The sequence below is a fragment of the Borostomias antarcticus genome (genome assembly GCF_949987555.1).
Source record: "Borostomias antarcticus genome assembly, contig: scaffold_79, whole genome shotgun sequence".
In the NCBI taxonomy this organism is placed as follows: Eukaryota; Metazoa; Chordata; class Actinopteri; order Stomiiformes; family Stomiidae; genus Borostomias; species Borostomias antarcticus.
Window position 1 is genome coordinate 604,479 of NW_028175942.1, and position 14,368 is coordinate 618,846.

General features: G+C 45.1%; 3 protein-coding genes across 5 annotated transcripts in view; all 3 read right to left on the reverse strand.

The window, feature by feature from the left end:
* The window catches only part of LOC311329010 (GRIP1-associated protein 1-like), a gene marked incomplete at its 3' end in the record, with an annotated part of 19,120 nt that extends 16,427 nt beyond the window's left edge, over positions 1-2,693 (reverse strand). Inside the window, exons 1-3 of the mRNA XM_084462897.1 lie at positions 2,194-2,693; positions 967-1,033; positions 308-369 (exon numbers count right to left, since the gene is read on the reverse strand). Of these exons, the coding sequence (XP_084319023.1) occupies positions 308-369; positions 967-1,033; positions 2,194-2,235 (171 nt within the window). The 5' untranslated portion in view covers positions 2,236-2,693. The remainder of the gene's footprint in view (positions 1-307; positions 370-966; positions 1,034-2,193) is intronic.
* A 69-nt stretch (positions 2,694-2,762) lies between these two features.
* On the reverse strand, positions 2,763-5,387 carry LOC311328998 (transcription termination factor 1-like). 3 transcript variants are annotated; one of them, XM_084462883.1, is made up of 6 exons: positions 5,278-5,387; positions 4,897-5,104; positions 4,697-4,792; positions 3,585-3,650; positions 3,281-3,366; positions 2,763-3,109 (listed from the first exon to the last, which is right to left on the reverse strand). In XM_084462883.1, the coding sequence occupies exons 1-6, from the start codon at positions 5,321-5,323 to the stop codon at positions 2,949-2,951; spliced, it is 663 nt and encodes a 220-aa protein (XP_084319009.1). In that variant the 5' UTR covers positions 5,324-5,387; the 3' UTR covers positions 2,763-2,948. The 3 variants fall into 3 exon arrangements, with proteins under 3 accessions (XP_084319009.1, XP_084319008.1, XP_084319010.1); XM_084462882.1 differs by having other exon boundaries at positions 3,585-3,656; XM_084462884.1 differs by lacking the exon at positions 3,585-3,650.
* A 128-nt stretch (positions 5,388-5,515) lies between these two features.
* Positions 5,516-13,714, reverse strand: LOC311329011 (transcription termination factor 1-like; the record flags this gene model as incomplete). Its single annotated transcript, XM_084462898.1, has 4 exons — positions 13,558-13,714; positions 7,446-7,564; positions 7,094-7,279; positions 5,516-5,598 (listed from the first exon to the last, which is right to left on the reverse strand). The coding sequence occupies exons 2-4, from the start codon at positions 7,552-7,554 to the stop codon at positions 5,516-5,518; spliced, it is 378 nt and encodes a 125-aa protein (XP_084319024.1). The 5' UTR covers positions 7,555-7,564; positions 13,558-13,714.
* Between the last annotated feature and the right edge of the window lie 654 nt (positions 13,715-14,368).

Sequence of the window (14,368 nt, forward strand, 5' to 3'; positions counted from 1 at the left end):
GCTCAAAACTCACCTCTTCAAGAAGTACTACAACAATCCTCCATCTTAAGCACCTATTGTATTTTAGATTGCTATTCTTCTTCTTCTTCTCTTGCACTTTGCATTCAGCACTAGATTATGCTCTTAGTCACTTGTTTTAGAAAGGAGATGCACTTGTGAGTTCTGGTGAGTAGTAGTACATTGGCTCTTCCTACGTTAAATGCAGTTAGCGTTAGTCGCTTTGGATAACAGCGTCTGCTAAATGACTGTAATGTAATGTAATGTAATGTGTAATCCTAGCTAGGTTCTAAGGAGGCGTGGCCTCTACCTTCAAGGCTTTCAGGTAGTCCCTCTCCAGGGTGGCCGTCTTCTGGCGGACTGCATTCAGCTCTGGAACACACAGAAGCATTCAGTCAAACACGTCGTAGCATGAACTAGTACTTAATGGTAGGGCCGAGCCTCAAGCAGACTAGGGCTGGGTTTAAAAAAATGATTCATCGATTCTGAATCGATTCTGAATCAAATGATTCAGAATCGATTCATGAATCCCAAAATTGATCTTTTATTTAATGAACGAATGAATAAATGAAGGAATGAATAGTTCATTCATTCATTCAATGATTCATTCATTCATTCATTTTTGGAAATCAGTATCGATACCCAGCCCTAGTATTGATGTGTTGCATAACTTGGCAGTCATGTAATTAAGGTTACAGTAAAAAAAAAAAAGTTTTAGTAACACTAACCGAATCAATATTGAATCGAATCGAATCGAATTGAATCGTGATAATCGATTCCGAACCTTGTGAATCAGAATCGGATCGATTCTTGAAATTCGACTCGATACCCAGCCCTAAAGCTATACAGCTCATGGTCATGAGGAACAAGCGTGCACGCACACACGCACGCACACACACACCACGCACTCTTAAACACAAATAAAGGTGTGCCCGCACGCGCACACACACATGCATACACGCGTCTTACCAGCAGTGTTCTTGCGAAGGTCGTCAGACAGCTGGTAGTTCTGTGTTCTCAGCTCCAGCAGCTGAGCCTGGGAGACATAACAAGTGGTGTAGTGGGTATAAACGGAGGTACCCACTTCTTTATGGACCCACAGTAGACCCACTTCTTTATGGACCCACAGTAGACCCACTTCTTTATGGACCCACAGTAGACCCACTTCTTTAAACAGCACTCATGTAAAAACTAACATTTCTACTACAGTATACCCACTTCCACTTTAGTCACCACTACACCATAGTGTACAAGACTGATGATGACGACGATGCTGATGATAATGATGATGATGAAATGAGGATGATGAGTTTGTGTGATGATGATGATGATGATGACGAGTTAGTGTATGGATGATGAGGATGATTATGATGATGAAATGAGGATGATGAGTTTGTGTGATGATGATGACGAGTTAGTGTATGGATGATGATGATGATGATGACTGTGCACTGTAAATAAACGCTTAAGTGTCAACGCTGCAGGTGTCATAAACCGTACAGTATCAAGCTAGCGAGCCTAAGATAAGCATCTCCCTGGCTACCCAGTAGCTAGCTAGCTATACCAGTGATGTGTTGATCTCGGTGTTCCCACATTAGCAGGCTAGCAGCAGGCTAGCTGGCCCAACAAGCAACAATGCTCCCCGTGACCGACATCAGCAGGTCGGTGTCATGAGGATGCTGACGGCTAGTTGACGTCGGCTAGCTCGGTTGCTTAGCTAGCTAATGCTAGCTTCCTGTGCTAGCTTCACTGTGTTGTCGTAGCTAGCAAGTTATCCAGCCATTCATGGGGTGGGGGGCGTATAAAAAGGTGTCCCATGTACACTAACAACGTTATAATCAATAGCTAACGTAACGAAAACGTTGGTCTGTGCTAGGACACTAACACATAAATAGCCTAGCCAGCCATAGGTCTACATAGCTGGTGTTAGCATAGCAAGCTAACTGGCTAACTGGCTAACACATAATAGCCTAGCCTGCCATAGGTCTACATAGCTGGTGTTAGCATAGCAAGCTAACTGGCTAACCGGCTAACACATAATAGCCTAGCCAGCCATAGGTCTACATAGCTGGTGTTAGCATAGCATGCTAACAGGCTAACCAACCGTTTCCTGGTCGACATTCACGAGACATTCTCGAGTGGAGCTCGCGCGCTATAGATACAGAATGACCTCGCGCACCTCGAGCGGTTCCGTACCTGCATGCGGTGGAACTCCTCTTCGGATAGAGCCTGCGCCATCTTCACACACACACACACACACACACACACACACACTAGCTAGAGCACCACTAGGTGGAAGACAGGGGGAGAGAATGGCCTCCTGGTGCTTGGGTTGGTCGGAGGGTGGCTGCAGGGGAGAATTGAGATCGCCAAATTGAGATCGCCACATACTGTAGTTCTGAATGATTCATCTCAGGTTTAGGAGCAAACATCACAGCAATGTAAATCTTATAATTAGTTAATAGTTTCTTATTTTTGTATTTTGTAGGTCAAAGTAGGTCATCCTCACATTCAAACTAAATAATCAAAGGAAAACAAAAAATATTCTCTTTTGTGTTTGTTGAAGGTCGCTGCACAAAGTATCTCAAAAACTAATTTCAAATTGAATCCAAGGCACACTAGGTTTGTGAAGTTAAAATGCCTTAAAACTGGTGTGCCTTGGATTAAATTTGAAGAGCTGCATTTTCACACCTTGTTTTCGAGACACCTAACCTCTGCAGCGACATTCAACAAACACAACAAAGAATGCACCTGAAGAATCCAATGAGCACCTAGGAATGTAACCATTTTAAAGACCCAGTAGCACTTCCACTTCAGTCATTTTGTGTTGATGAGGATTTAATGATAGTGGTTCCAGTGTAGTGCATCACTGAAAGGACTTGCAGTCCTTAGGTGTGTGTTCAGAGAGGGGCCAATATAGGGTACAGTTCATTTCCCATCGTCATGGAGACCTAGTTGACATTGTCCACCTCCCACTCAGAGAAGATGTCAGAGAGCAGGAAGTACTTGTTGGGGTCGGCCCTCTGTTCCAGGCTCTCTTCCCTCAGAGGAACCTTGGTCAGGGATGCCTTGAACACAGGAAGTACATCCTTATACAAGAAGTCAATAATATCTGGAAGACACAGAAACAGGAAGTGGAATTAGAAAGCACTCCTCTACTGAACACTGGGGCATCATCACATACTGTATCCATGGTGTGCTTCAGTTGACACAAACTGACGTGGTAATAAACACAAACTAACTTGTTTTTTGATGAGCTACCGTGGGACGTATGTGAACTTACCACAGAAGGTACTTTGTTTCCACAGTGGCACCTTGCACACCTTCAGACGGTTAAACTGCACCTGGATGTAAAATGGAGTCACATTCCTGCACAACACAGAGATACAGGTTAAAGTACCCAGCTAGTTTAGTACACAGCTGGGTCAATCCACAGCTACAGTAGCTTAGTATGCAGATAGGTGAAGCAACAACTACAGCTTAGTACACACTACAGTAGACCAGCACATTGCACTCTCACTCAGTGAACTTGAGTCTTGACAGGTGATAACTTTGAACTACTTGTCTAAGCTGAGGTAATCGTTTACCCCATGCTTTCAGCGACTTTGTCCCAATCGATGTCTGCTGCATCTTCAACCTGCATGGCGTACATCCTGAAACTTTTCAATATGAAACAGCTGGAGTTAATTTAGTAGCTGAGGTTGGTGACCAGACCATCAGATCCCCAGGCTGCAGGATTGACAAGAGGTGGTGTGTGTGTGTGTGTGTGTGTGTGTGTGTTTGTGTGTGTGTGACAGGAGTTAGTTAAAGGGGAACGCCGCAGTCATAGCAAGTTTAGCTCAAATGTCGCTTTGTCCTCAATGAAACCGATCCGTACACACCAACATTTAACCGATCTGTGCAGTAGTAAGATAGCTCTTTTTTCCTCTGTGCGCACCCCCTTTATAATGGAGGTCTATGGGCCTCTGCTAAAAACTATGATAAACATGCATTTTCAAGGCAGGAAGCGCCAGGAAGCCCCTTACCGGTCTCAGTAGAATGTTGTCTTGTGAAATGAATCGCCATCCCCATGTGTTGACGTGTTAGGCATGGCTAGGAGGATGTAAACAATCGTCTAGCTTTACCGTGCACACGCATGCTCGCGCTCTCTACAACGTGCGGCGGAAGTTTACAGTGCGAAAGGTATGGTGTAGTGCGTTCTGCGAAATAGTTCTGGCTCAAATGGAGCTTTTGTTTCAATATTCGGTTTGAGAATGATATATATTTCACATGACAGCATAATGACACCGGTAAGACCACACCCTCTGCTTCCTTCCTTGAAAATGCATGTTTATCATAGTTTTTAGCAGAGGCCCATAGACCTCCATTATAAAGGGGGTGCGCGCACATAGGAAAAAGGAGCTAGCTTACTACTGCATGGATCAGTTAAACGCTAGTGTGTACGGATCGGTTTCATTAAGGACAAAGCGACATTTGAGCTAAACTTGCTATGACAGCGGCGTTCCCCTTTAAGTAACTCAGTATAAATTTTGCCCACCCACACCTTTGAGTTGCTAGCCTTTCTGTGGCGTAGCACAATAAAGTGGTCTTTATGGGAGGTGTTCACTTGTGTTTTCAATTCAGAGGACCCAGCATGGAGCAAGTGAGGATGAAAGCAGTACTACTGTAGTAGTGTTAGATGTAGAAGTGAGACACTCACCTTTCAATGAGGTCGATCTTGGCCTGGGTGCTCTTGAAGCCTCTGCTGAACACCGCCTGACGCCCCGGTGCCATCTTCTCCTTGAGCAAACACATCCTGAAGAGGCCATAGGACATGATGAACAGGCTGTACATCATAGAACACATCTGTGTAAAACATTACAATTGCCCCCCTCATGCATGCACACACATACTCCTTACCACTTGTTCTTGCACTGTGTCCAGGAGCGTGTTTGGACCTTGTGGCTGATGTCCGTCCAGGGGATGTCCTTGTAGAGCTTCTCCTTCCTGATGACCTCTCCGTTCATCTGGTTTTCTCCCGCTGGCTCAGTTAGACCTCGCAGGTAGTCCCTCATCACATCCATCAGACGACTGGTCTCCTCCACACTCCACAGACCTGTGTTTGAGGCTGAGACACACACACACAAATACCTTCGAAGTAATGTGTACATCAGCAGCTAATATCTAATCCTGGTTACTTACTGTTTACCATGTGTACCCCATACACAAAACACCACTATCAACTTACTGCTCTAACTTAATTCCTTCATTATGTCTATTCCATCTCAATGGCGTACCCACCAATCTGAGAGAAGCGTTTCTCCAGGGATAGGTCGCTTCGGTTCATGACCTTAGAAATATTCTGCCAGTTGTTACCGTGCCGTCTTTGTAATTTCTTCAACTGGCAGAGCTCCTCCTCTGTAAACCTTTTAGGAGAAAAGCAAACATTCATGGCCAAGAGTGTGTGTGTGTGTGTGTGTGTGTGTGTGTGTGTGTGTGTGTGTGTGTGTGTGTGTGTGTGGTAGAGAAGAGCTCAGATTCACCATCCTTTGTAGTTGTTCTCATCAAAGATCATCCTGCCTCGTAGGTACACCTGTCTCCAGGGACGGGGGATTCCTTCAGCTGCAATGGTACAGGACACGCAATTCAGTCAATGTTTTTAAAAGAGGCCTTAAAGGAGAATGCTTGTTTTTGCCAACCTGGACCTTATTTACGGCATATTATAAGACGTTTGACTCACCAAGATAACTTTAGTGTAATTCGGAGGCCTGTAGAAGAAATGTAAAATCCAGCGCGAGCCAGTATATCCATGTAATGGCGGCGGATGGGGCACTGAGAATGCAGCTTCTAAAGAAATCTATTTTCTGCCGCGAAACGGTTGTTTTCATCAATCTGTCTTTATGAATCGCTAGTTGTGCTTACATAGAGCGAGGGCTTGTTGTGGTTTTCCACATGCTTCTGTTATATGATCTTTAGAAACGTCTTTAGAAAGGAAATAGCTTCCCCACTTGCTCCAGCACGCATGCGCACAGCGCGCAAACTGGCTATTCTCCGTCTGTAGGCTACACTCGCGGCTCACATTCTCTACGCATTTCTTCTACAGGCCTCCGAATTACACCAAAGTTATCTCGGCGAGTCAAACCTCTTATAATATGCCGTAAATAAGGTCCAGGTTGTCAAAGACGAGCATTCTCCTTTAAATGCTGGCTCCAGAACAATGAGTAAGGTAATAAATAGCTTCATAGTTATTCATAGCTTCATAGTAAAAGTTATTAGGATAAAATAGTGTATATTATATCATATTTAAATATTATAGTGTATATTGTATTTTGTATAGTAGTGTATATTTAAATGGATATACTGAGATTGATTCTGTACGCTGACGTACACTGCTGACGTGTTCTCTTGAGACCCTGTATTTTATGTCTTGTTTCTTCTGTTTTTTACATGTGGGGACCACAATGGAAATAAGCCTTCTGGCTTTATTGTGTTTTAATCCTCGGTGATATATGTTGTCGATGTTTTTATTGTGGGCAGTTACGCCCTTCTTTATCATAATCCTAATATATACATATCCTATATACATAATATATATACATATCCTAATAAACTCAAATAAAATAAACTCAAATCACAAGAGGGGGGGGACTGTGGTACATTGTTTACCTCATGGTGGCTAAAGCAACAGGGAACGCATGTGAATGTGACGCATCATGACAAACAAAATGGAAGCCGAGTATTCATGCAGTCCTGAGAATGAGATCTGATGGACAAAGAAAAAAACATGTGAAGCTAAAAGGAAGGAACAACTGTCTCTAATGGTGGCGGCTGTGGCTCAGGAGGTAGCAGTGGGTCGTCCAATGATCGTAGGTGCGGTGGTTTGAATCCCAGCTCCTCCTGTTCCCATGTAAGTGTACTTGGACAAGACCCTGAACCCCAAGTTTCTCCCATTGAGCAGACCAGCACCTTGCAAGGCAGCTGCCGCCATTGGTGTGTGAATGTGTGTGTGAATGGGTGGATGAGAGGCCACTGGTAAAGCACTTTGGATAAAAGCGCTATATATAAGTGGAGGCCATTACCATTAACATTACAGTGATTAGCTGGCTAGAATCCCTACCTATTCTCTCATGGAACTTCATCTGTGATCGTAGCCGTCTGATGCTGATATACTTGTCTTTGAAGCGTTGAGCATGGAAAAGGTGGTTGGCGCTCTCTATGCCCGTTAACGCCAGAAAGTCAGACACGTTCCTGATCAACCTCTGGTTCTCCTCATCCCTGAACCGACCACTGCGGAGAGGGATACCTGACAGGACAAGAAACAGTTTAGTTTCAGACACAGAACTTGCAGACTCTAAAGCTTCAATGACACCAGTCTACATTAAAGTCCAGGCTGAGGAAGTCAGCAGGCCATTTTATGTGACCAACACTGACTTGTGGAAGAGACAAGCCAACTCTATGAGGAAACCAACCTTGGCTTTTGAAAGCCTTGAACCTGTCCAGGTCATACTTAATGAGCTCGTGGATCTGCTTCCGAGATTTGGACCTGATGTTTGGAACAAACTCCTTCAACTCTTCCATATAGTCTTCCCTACGGCAGGGCAGAGGGGACAAACCACATGTCTAAATAAATAGCAGTCATATCATAAGTAACAGAAACAGTTACTGAGGGTTTGGCTGGTCAATAAGATTCCATTTCAAACTCTCAGTAGGATTGTTACTGCCGTTCATCAGCATAATGAATCAACAAAGGTAGGACAGACACACACACACACACACACACACACACACACACACGCACACACACACCTAATCTACTCACACTGTGAAGTCTCTCTGACTTCCATTCACTTCCTTCTTGACTCTGATGCATTTTGCCTCATGCTGTGTCCCTGTCTCTCTGGTGCTCATCTGGGACTCCTCCTCATCTGTCTGTCTTTCACTCATCCTCTCATCAGCAGCCTGTGTCGCTCCATCATGTTTGTTATTTTTCTCTTCTACCTCCATCACCACATTCTCTCCATTCTTTCTTTTCTTCTTCTTCTGTCGCTCCTTCTCTGTCTCTCCTATCACTGGCAATAGAGAATCAGGCTGCTCTGTTCTCTTCTGTTCCATCTTCTCCACCTCACCTAACACTAGTACAGAAGATTCCGGGAGCTGCTCTGTTCTCTTCTGCCTCTTCTTCGGTCTCTCCATCTCCACTTCTAACACTGGAGAATCAGGAAGGTGTTCTCTTCTCCTCTTTTTTGGCATCTTCTTCTGTCCCTCCTTTTCTGTCTCTGCTACCATTTGCACTGAAGAAACAGGAAGCTGTTCTGTTCTCTTTTGTCCCCCCATCTCTCCTAATACTGGTACAAGAGAATAAGGGAGCTGCTCTGTTCTCCTCTTCTTCTTCTTCTTCTTCCTCTCCTTCTGTCTCTCCCTCTCTCCTAACACTGGTGTTGCTGCTGGCTCTGGAGGATGAGGATGCTGTTCTGCTCTCTTCTTTTTGGCTTCCTGTCCCCCTCCCTCTGCTGTGCTAGCATCTAGGACGCTGGTCTCAGTGTCTTGATCCACTGTTACAGAGTTCTCACCCAGACTGGTCTCTGTGAGGTGTTCCGTTGGTAGAACCATCACAGTGGATCTGCTGTCCTTGTGTTTCTTCTTCTTCTTCTTGGTCTCTGGTTCTCTCAGCTCTGACACCTCTGCTGTAGGTTCTTGGTTCTCACTTTCCTGCCGGTGCTTCTTCTTCTTTTTCTTCTTCACTTTCACCAGCTCTGTTACATTAAGCATTTCCAATACCTGGTCAGGAATGTCCTCCTCCTCCTGCTCAGGTATCTTCTTGTTATGTCTCCTTTTCTTTGTCTTCTGCCCACTGGTCTGTTCTTTTTCCCCTTGAAAGGCATCAGTGACCAAGGGGGCTGGTTCGTCTCCAAACGTCACACTGGACATGGCACTCTGGATGTTGGCAGAACTGGACTAATCTTGCTCTGAAAGCACATTCTTCTTGACTTTCTTCCCAGTTGTCTGTCCTTGCCTGTCCTTTGACTTCTTCGGTTGTGTTCCTACCAGATAACCTGTGGTATACCATGGTCAAACTACATAGCCTAAGCCCGCTCCTCTGTTCACCTGCAAAACATGACAGTAGGCCTACTGAATATACTGAAAACAACTCTGTTAGGCTATCTTACAGTCGCTATAGTTAATAATAATTAGGATTCTTTGGGAAACACATGCGTTACGTTAAGTACTCACCCATTATAGCCTATGCCACTGGGTTGGAGGTGCAAAGTGCTTCTATATGGGAAAATGAGAATATGCCTACTGTATGTGTGTCTCAAAAGAATAGCTAACGTAATAACATGAAAATACAGAGACAGCACAAAACCAGTAAACGCTAGGCCGCGCACACACACACTAGACGATTTGAGCCCCGATTTATCTGTCGCCGGCCAGTTTGTGCTATCGGAGACACATCTTCGTTGCAAACTCAGGGGCGCGCGTCTATGACGTTCGTTTAATATGAGAGGTTCAGCGATGTTAGAACTGTGAAAGTCGTCTAGTGTAGAGCCGGCCTAAGCACGAAAATCTCAGTCTCACTTATCACGAAACTAGAAACCAGAGTTAATAAGTGAATACGTTACTGTAGTGTGGCTGGCTGAGCAGGCTCGCTCTAATTAGTAATTGTGCACCTGCAGGCTTGCGCGTGAACTCTAGCTGGAAGAAACTCCATCCTGCTCAGACTCCGCTGAGAAGGGGAAGTGATCTGTCTCAGAATAAACATTAACTATTTCTGAAGCTTCATGTGTAACATTATTTGGATTACATGCTTACATTCTGCCTTCAGTGTAGGGCCAATCACACGGAAAACGGAATCGCGGAAAAACTTCAAAGGGCAAGGGTTTCAAAGGGCAAACTTTGAATTTATTTTTTTTACCACGATTTTGTCGCGGTATTTCCAATAGCCTATAGGAAACAGCTACAGCGGTGGTGGTTTTAAAAAGCCCTTCACAGAATTTAAGCCTTTAGTCCAAATATTATCAACGGAAACGTGACTCCTGTCCCTCAATAGAGATATCCTACGTTAAGTTCAGTAATGAGGTAGGGTACTCTAATTCTATTTCGCAGATAAATTGAAGAGTAAGCCATGTGGTTTGACCATGGTAGGGCCTAGAGAATACCACAGGTTATCTGGTAGGAAAGTAACCGAAGAAATCGAAGACCGTTAGGCTACTTCCTGCTGCTGATAGGTATATCTCGAACATCACCTCTGTCATTTGCAGATAGCCCTGACCTCTTTTCATCCGCAGGTAACGATCACACAAACGCAACTGGGAAGAAAGTCAAGAAGAATCTGCTTTCATAGCAAGATAAGTTCAGTTCTGCTACCATGACTGCCATGTCCAGTGTGACGTTTGGAGATGAACCAGCCCCCTTGGTCACTGATGCCTTTCAAGGGGAAAAAGAACAGACTAGTGGGCAGAAGACAAAGAAAAGGAGACATAACAAGAAGATACCTGAGCAGGAGGAGGAGGAACTTCCTGACCAGGTATTGGAAATGCTTAATGTAACAGAGCTGGAGAAAGTGAAGAAGAAGAAGAAGAAGCACCCTCTGGAAAGTGAGAACCAAGAACCCACAGCAGAGGTGTCAGAGCTGAGAGAACCAGAGACCAAGAAGAAGAAACACAAGGACAGCAGATCCACAGTGATGGTTCTACCAACGGAACACCTCACAGAGACCAGTCTGGGTGAGAACTCGGTAACAGTGGATCAAGACACTGAGACCAGCGTCCTAGATGCTAGCACAGCAGAGGGAGGGAGACAGGAAGCCAAAAAGAAGAGAGCAGAACAGCATCCTCATCCTCCAGAGACAGCAGCAACACCAGTGTTAGGAGAGAGGGAGAGACAGAAGGAGAGGAAGAAGAAGAGGAGGAGAACAGAGCAGCTTCCCGATTCTCCAGTGTTAGGAGAGGTGAGGATGGAGGGAGAGAAGAAGACAGAGCAGCTTCCTGATTCTCCAGTGCAAAGTATAGCAGAGACAGAAAAGGGGGGACAGAAGATGTCAAAAAAGAGAACAGAGCAGCTTCCTGATTCTCCAATGTTAGGAGAGATGGATACGGAAGGACAGAAGAAGAAGAAAAGGAGAACAGAGCAGCTTCCTGATTCTTCAGCTCCAGCAACAACACTGGTGTTAAGAGAGGTGGAGATGGAGAGACAGAAGAAGAAGAGAACAGAGCAGCTTCCTGATTCTCCAGTGTCAGTGTTAGGAGAGACGGAGAAGGAGAGACAGAAAAGGAGACAGAACAAGAAGATACCTGAGCAGGAGGAGGAGGACATTCCTGAACAGGTATTGGAAATGCTTAATGTAACAGAGCTGGAGAAAGTGAAGAAGAAGAAAAAGAAGAAGAAGCACCAGCAGGAAAGTGAGAACCAAGAACCCACAGCAGAGGTGTCAGAGCTGAGAGAACCAGAGACCAAGAAGAAGAAACACAAGGACAGCAGATCCACAGTGATGGTTCTACCAACGGAACACCTCACAGAGACCAGTCTGGGTGAGAACTCGGTAACAGTGGATCAAGACACTGAGACCAGCGTCCTAGATGCTAGCACAGCAGAGGGAGGGAGACAGGAAGCCAAAAAGAAGAGAGCAGAACAGCATCCTCATCCTCCAGAGACAGCAGCAACACCAGTGTTAGGAGAGATGGAGAGACAGAAAGAGAGGAAGAAGAAGAAGAGGAGAACAGAGCAGCTTCCTGATTCTCCAGTGCAAAGTATAGCAGAGACAGAGAAGGGGGGACAGAAGATGTCAAAAAAGAGAACAGAGCAACTTCCTGATTCTCCAATGTTAGGAGAGATGGATACGGAAGGACAGAAGAAGAAGAAGAAGAAAAGGAGAACAGAGCAGCTTATTGATTCTTCAACTCCAGCAGCAACACTGGTGTTAAGAGAGGTGGAGATGGAGAGACAGAAGAAGAAGAGAACAGAGCAGCTTTCTGATTCTCCAGTGTCAGTGTTGGGAGAGACAGAGAAGGAGAGACAGAAAAGGAGACATAACAAGAAGGTACCTGAGCCGGAGGAGGAGGACATTCCTGAACAGGTATTGGAAATGCTTAATGTAACAGAGCTGGAGAAAGTGAGGAAGAAGAAAAAGAAGAAGAAGCACCGGCAGGAAAGTGAGAACCAAGAATCCACAGCAGAGGTGTCAGAGCTGAGAGAACCAGAGACCAAGAAGAAGAAGAAGAAACACAAGGACAGCAGATCCACTGTGATGGTTCTACCAACGGAACACCTCACAGAGACCAGTCTGGGTGAGAACTCTGTGACAGTGGATCAAGACACTGAGACCAGTGTCCTAGATGCTAGCACAGCAGAGGGAGGGAGACAGGAAGCCAAAAAGAAGAGAGCAGAACAGCATCCTCATCCTCCAGAGACAGCAGCAACACCAGTGTTAGGAGAGAGGGAGAGACAGAAGGAGAGGAAGAAATGGAGAACAGAGCAGCTTCCTGATTCTTCAGCTCCAGCAGCAACACTGGTGTTAAGAGAGGTGGAGATGGAGAGACAGAAGAAGCAGAGAACAGAGCAGCTCCCTGATTCTACAGTGTCAGTGTTAGGAGAGACGGAGAAGGAGAGACAGAAGAAGAAGAGAACAGAGCAGCTCCCTGATTCTACAGTGTCAGTGTTAGGAGAGACAGAGAAGGAGAGACGGAAGGAAAAAATGCAGAATAGGGAGGATGTGGTGATGGAGGTAGTGACTGAGTGCAAAAAGAAGACTCATGATGGAGCAAAAGGGGTTACTGATGAGAGGATGAGTGAAAGACAGACAGATGAGGAGGAGTCCCAGATGAGGACCAGAGAGACAGGGACACAGCATGAGGCAAAATGCATCAGAGTCAAGGAGGAAGTGAATGGAAGTCGGAGAGACTTTACAGTGTGAGTAGATTAGGTGTGTGTGTGTGTGTTGTTAATTGTGCTGATGAACGGCGGTAACAATCCTACTTAGTTTGAAATTGAACATCTTATTGTCCAGCTACAAGCCTCTCAGTAACTGTGTTTCTATTACTTATAACGGTATCTTAGACACATGTGGTTTGTCCCCTCTGCCCTGCCGTAGGGAAGAGTATATGGAAGAGTTGAAGGAGTTTGTTCCAAACATCAAGTCCAAATCTCGGAACCAGATCCGCAAGCTCATTAAGTATGACCTGGAGAGGTTCAAGTCTTTCAAAAGCCAAGGTCAGTTTCCTCATAAAATTGGTTTGTCTCTCCCACAAATCAGTGGTGGTCATATATAATGACCTGGCTTCTCAGCAAGGACTTTGTAGACTGTACACTGGTGTCATTGAAGCTTTAGAGCCTGTAAGATGTGTCTGAAACTAAACTGTTTCCTGTCTCGTCAGGTATCCCTCTCCGCAGTGGTCGGTTCAGGGATGAGGAGAACAAGAGGTTGACCAGGAACGTGTCTGACTTTCTGGCGTTAACGGGTGTAGAGAGCGCCAACCACCTTTTCTACCCTAAACGCTTCAAAGACCAGTATATCCACATCAAACGCTTACGTTCACAGCACAAGTTCCTTGACAGAATAGGTAGGGATTCTCACCAGCTACTCACCATTAGAATGAAGAGTTTTTCCTTCCGTTCTTAATGATGAGTTTTAGCTTTACATGTTGTTTTTTTTGTCCATCAGATCTCATTCTCAGGACTGCATGAATACTCGGCTTCCATTTTGTTTGTCATAATGTGTTACATTCACATACTGTACAATCCCTGTTGCTTTAGCCACCATGAGGTGAACAACGCGCCACAATTCTGCAATGCATCCCAACGCTGAAAGTTCTCCTCCCCTCCTTCTGTCCGGTCCTGTTGCAGCTGAAGGAATCCCCCGTTCCTGGCATGCAGTGTACGTACGAGGCAGGAGGATGTTTGATAAGAATAACTACAAGGGAAGGTGAATCTGAGCTCCTCTCTACCACACACACACACACACACACACACACACACTCTTGGCCATGAGTGTTTGACATTTTTACCAATGTTTGCTTTCCTCCTAAAAGGTTTACAGAGGAAGAGCTCCACCAGTTGAAGGAATTAAAAAGACGGCAAGGTAACAACTGGAAGAAGATTTCCCTGGAGAAACACTTCTCTCTGATTGGTGGGTACGCCATTAAGATGGAATAGACATAATGAAGGAACAATGGAAGTTGGTACAGTAGGTTAATAAGAGCAGTGTTTTATCTATGGGGTGCACATGGTAAATAGAGGATTAGACATTAGCTGCTGAGTCCACATTCATTCAAAGGTATTTGTTTTGCTTTGTGTGTGTGTGTGTGTGTGTGTGTGTGTGTGTGTGTGTGTGTGTGTCTCAGCCTCAGCCTCAAACACAGGTCTGTGGAGTGTGGAGGAGACCAGTCGTCTGATGGAT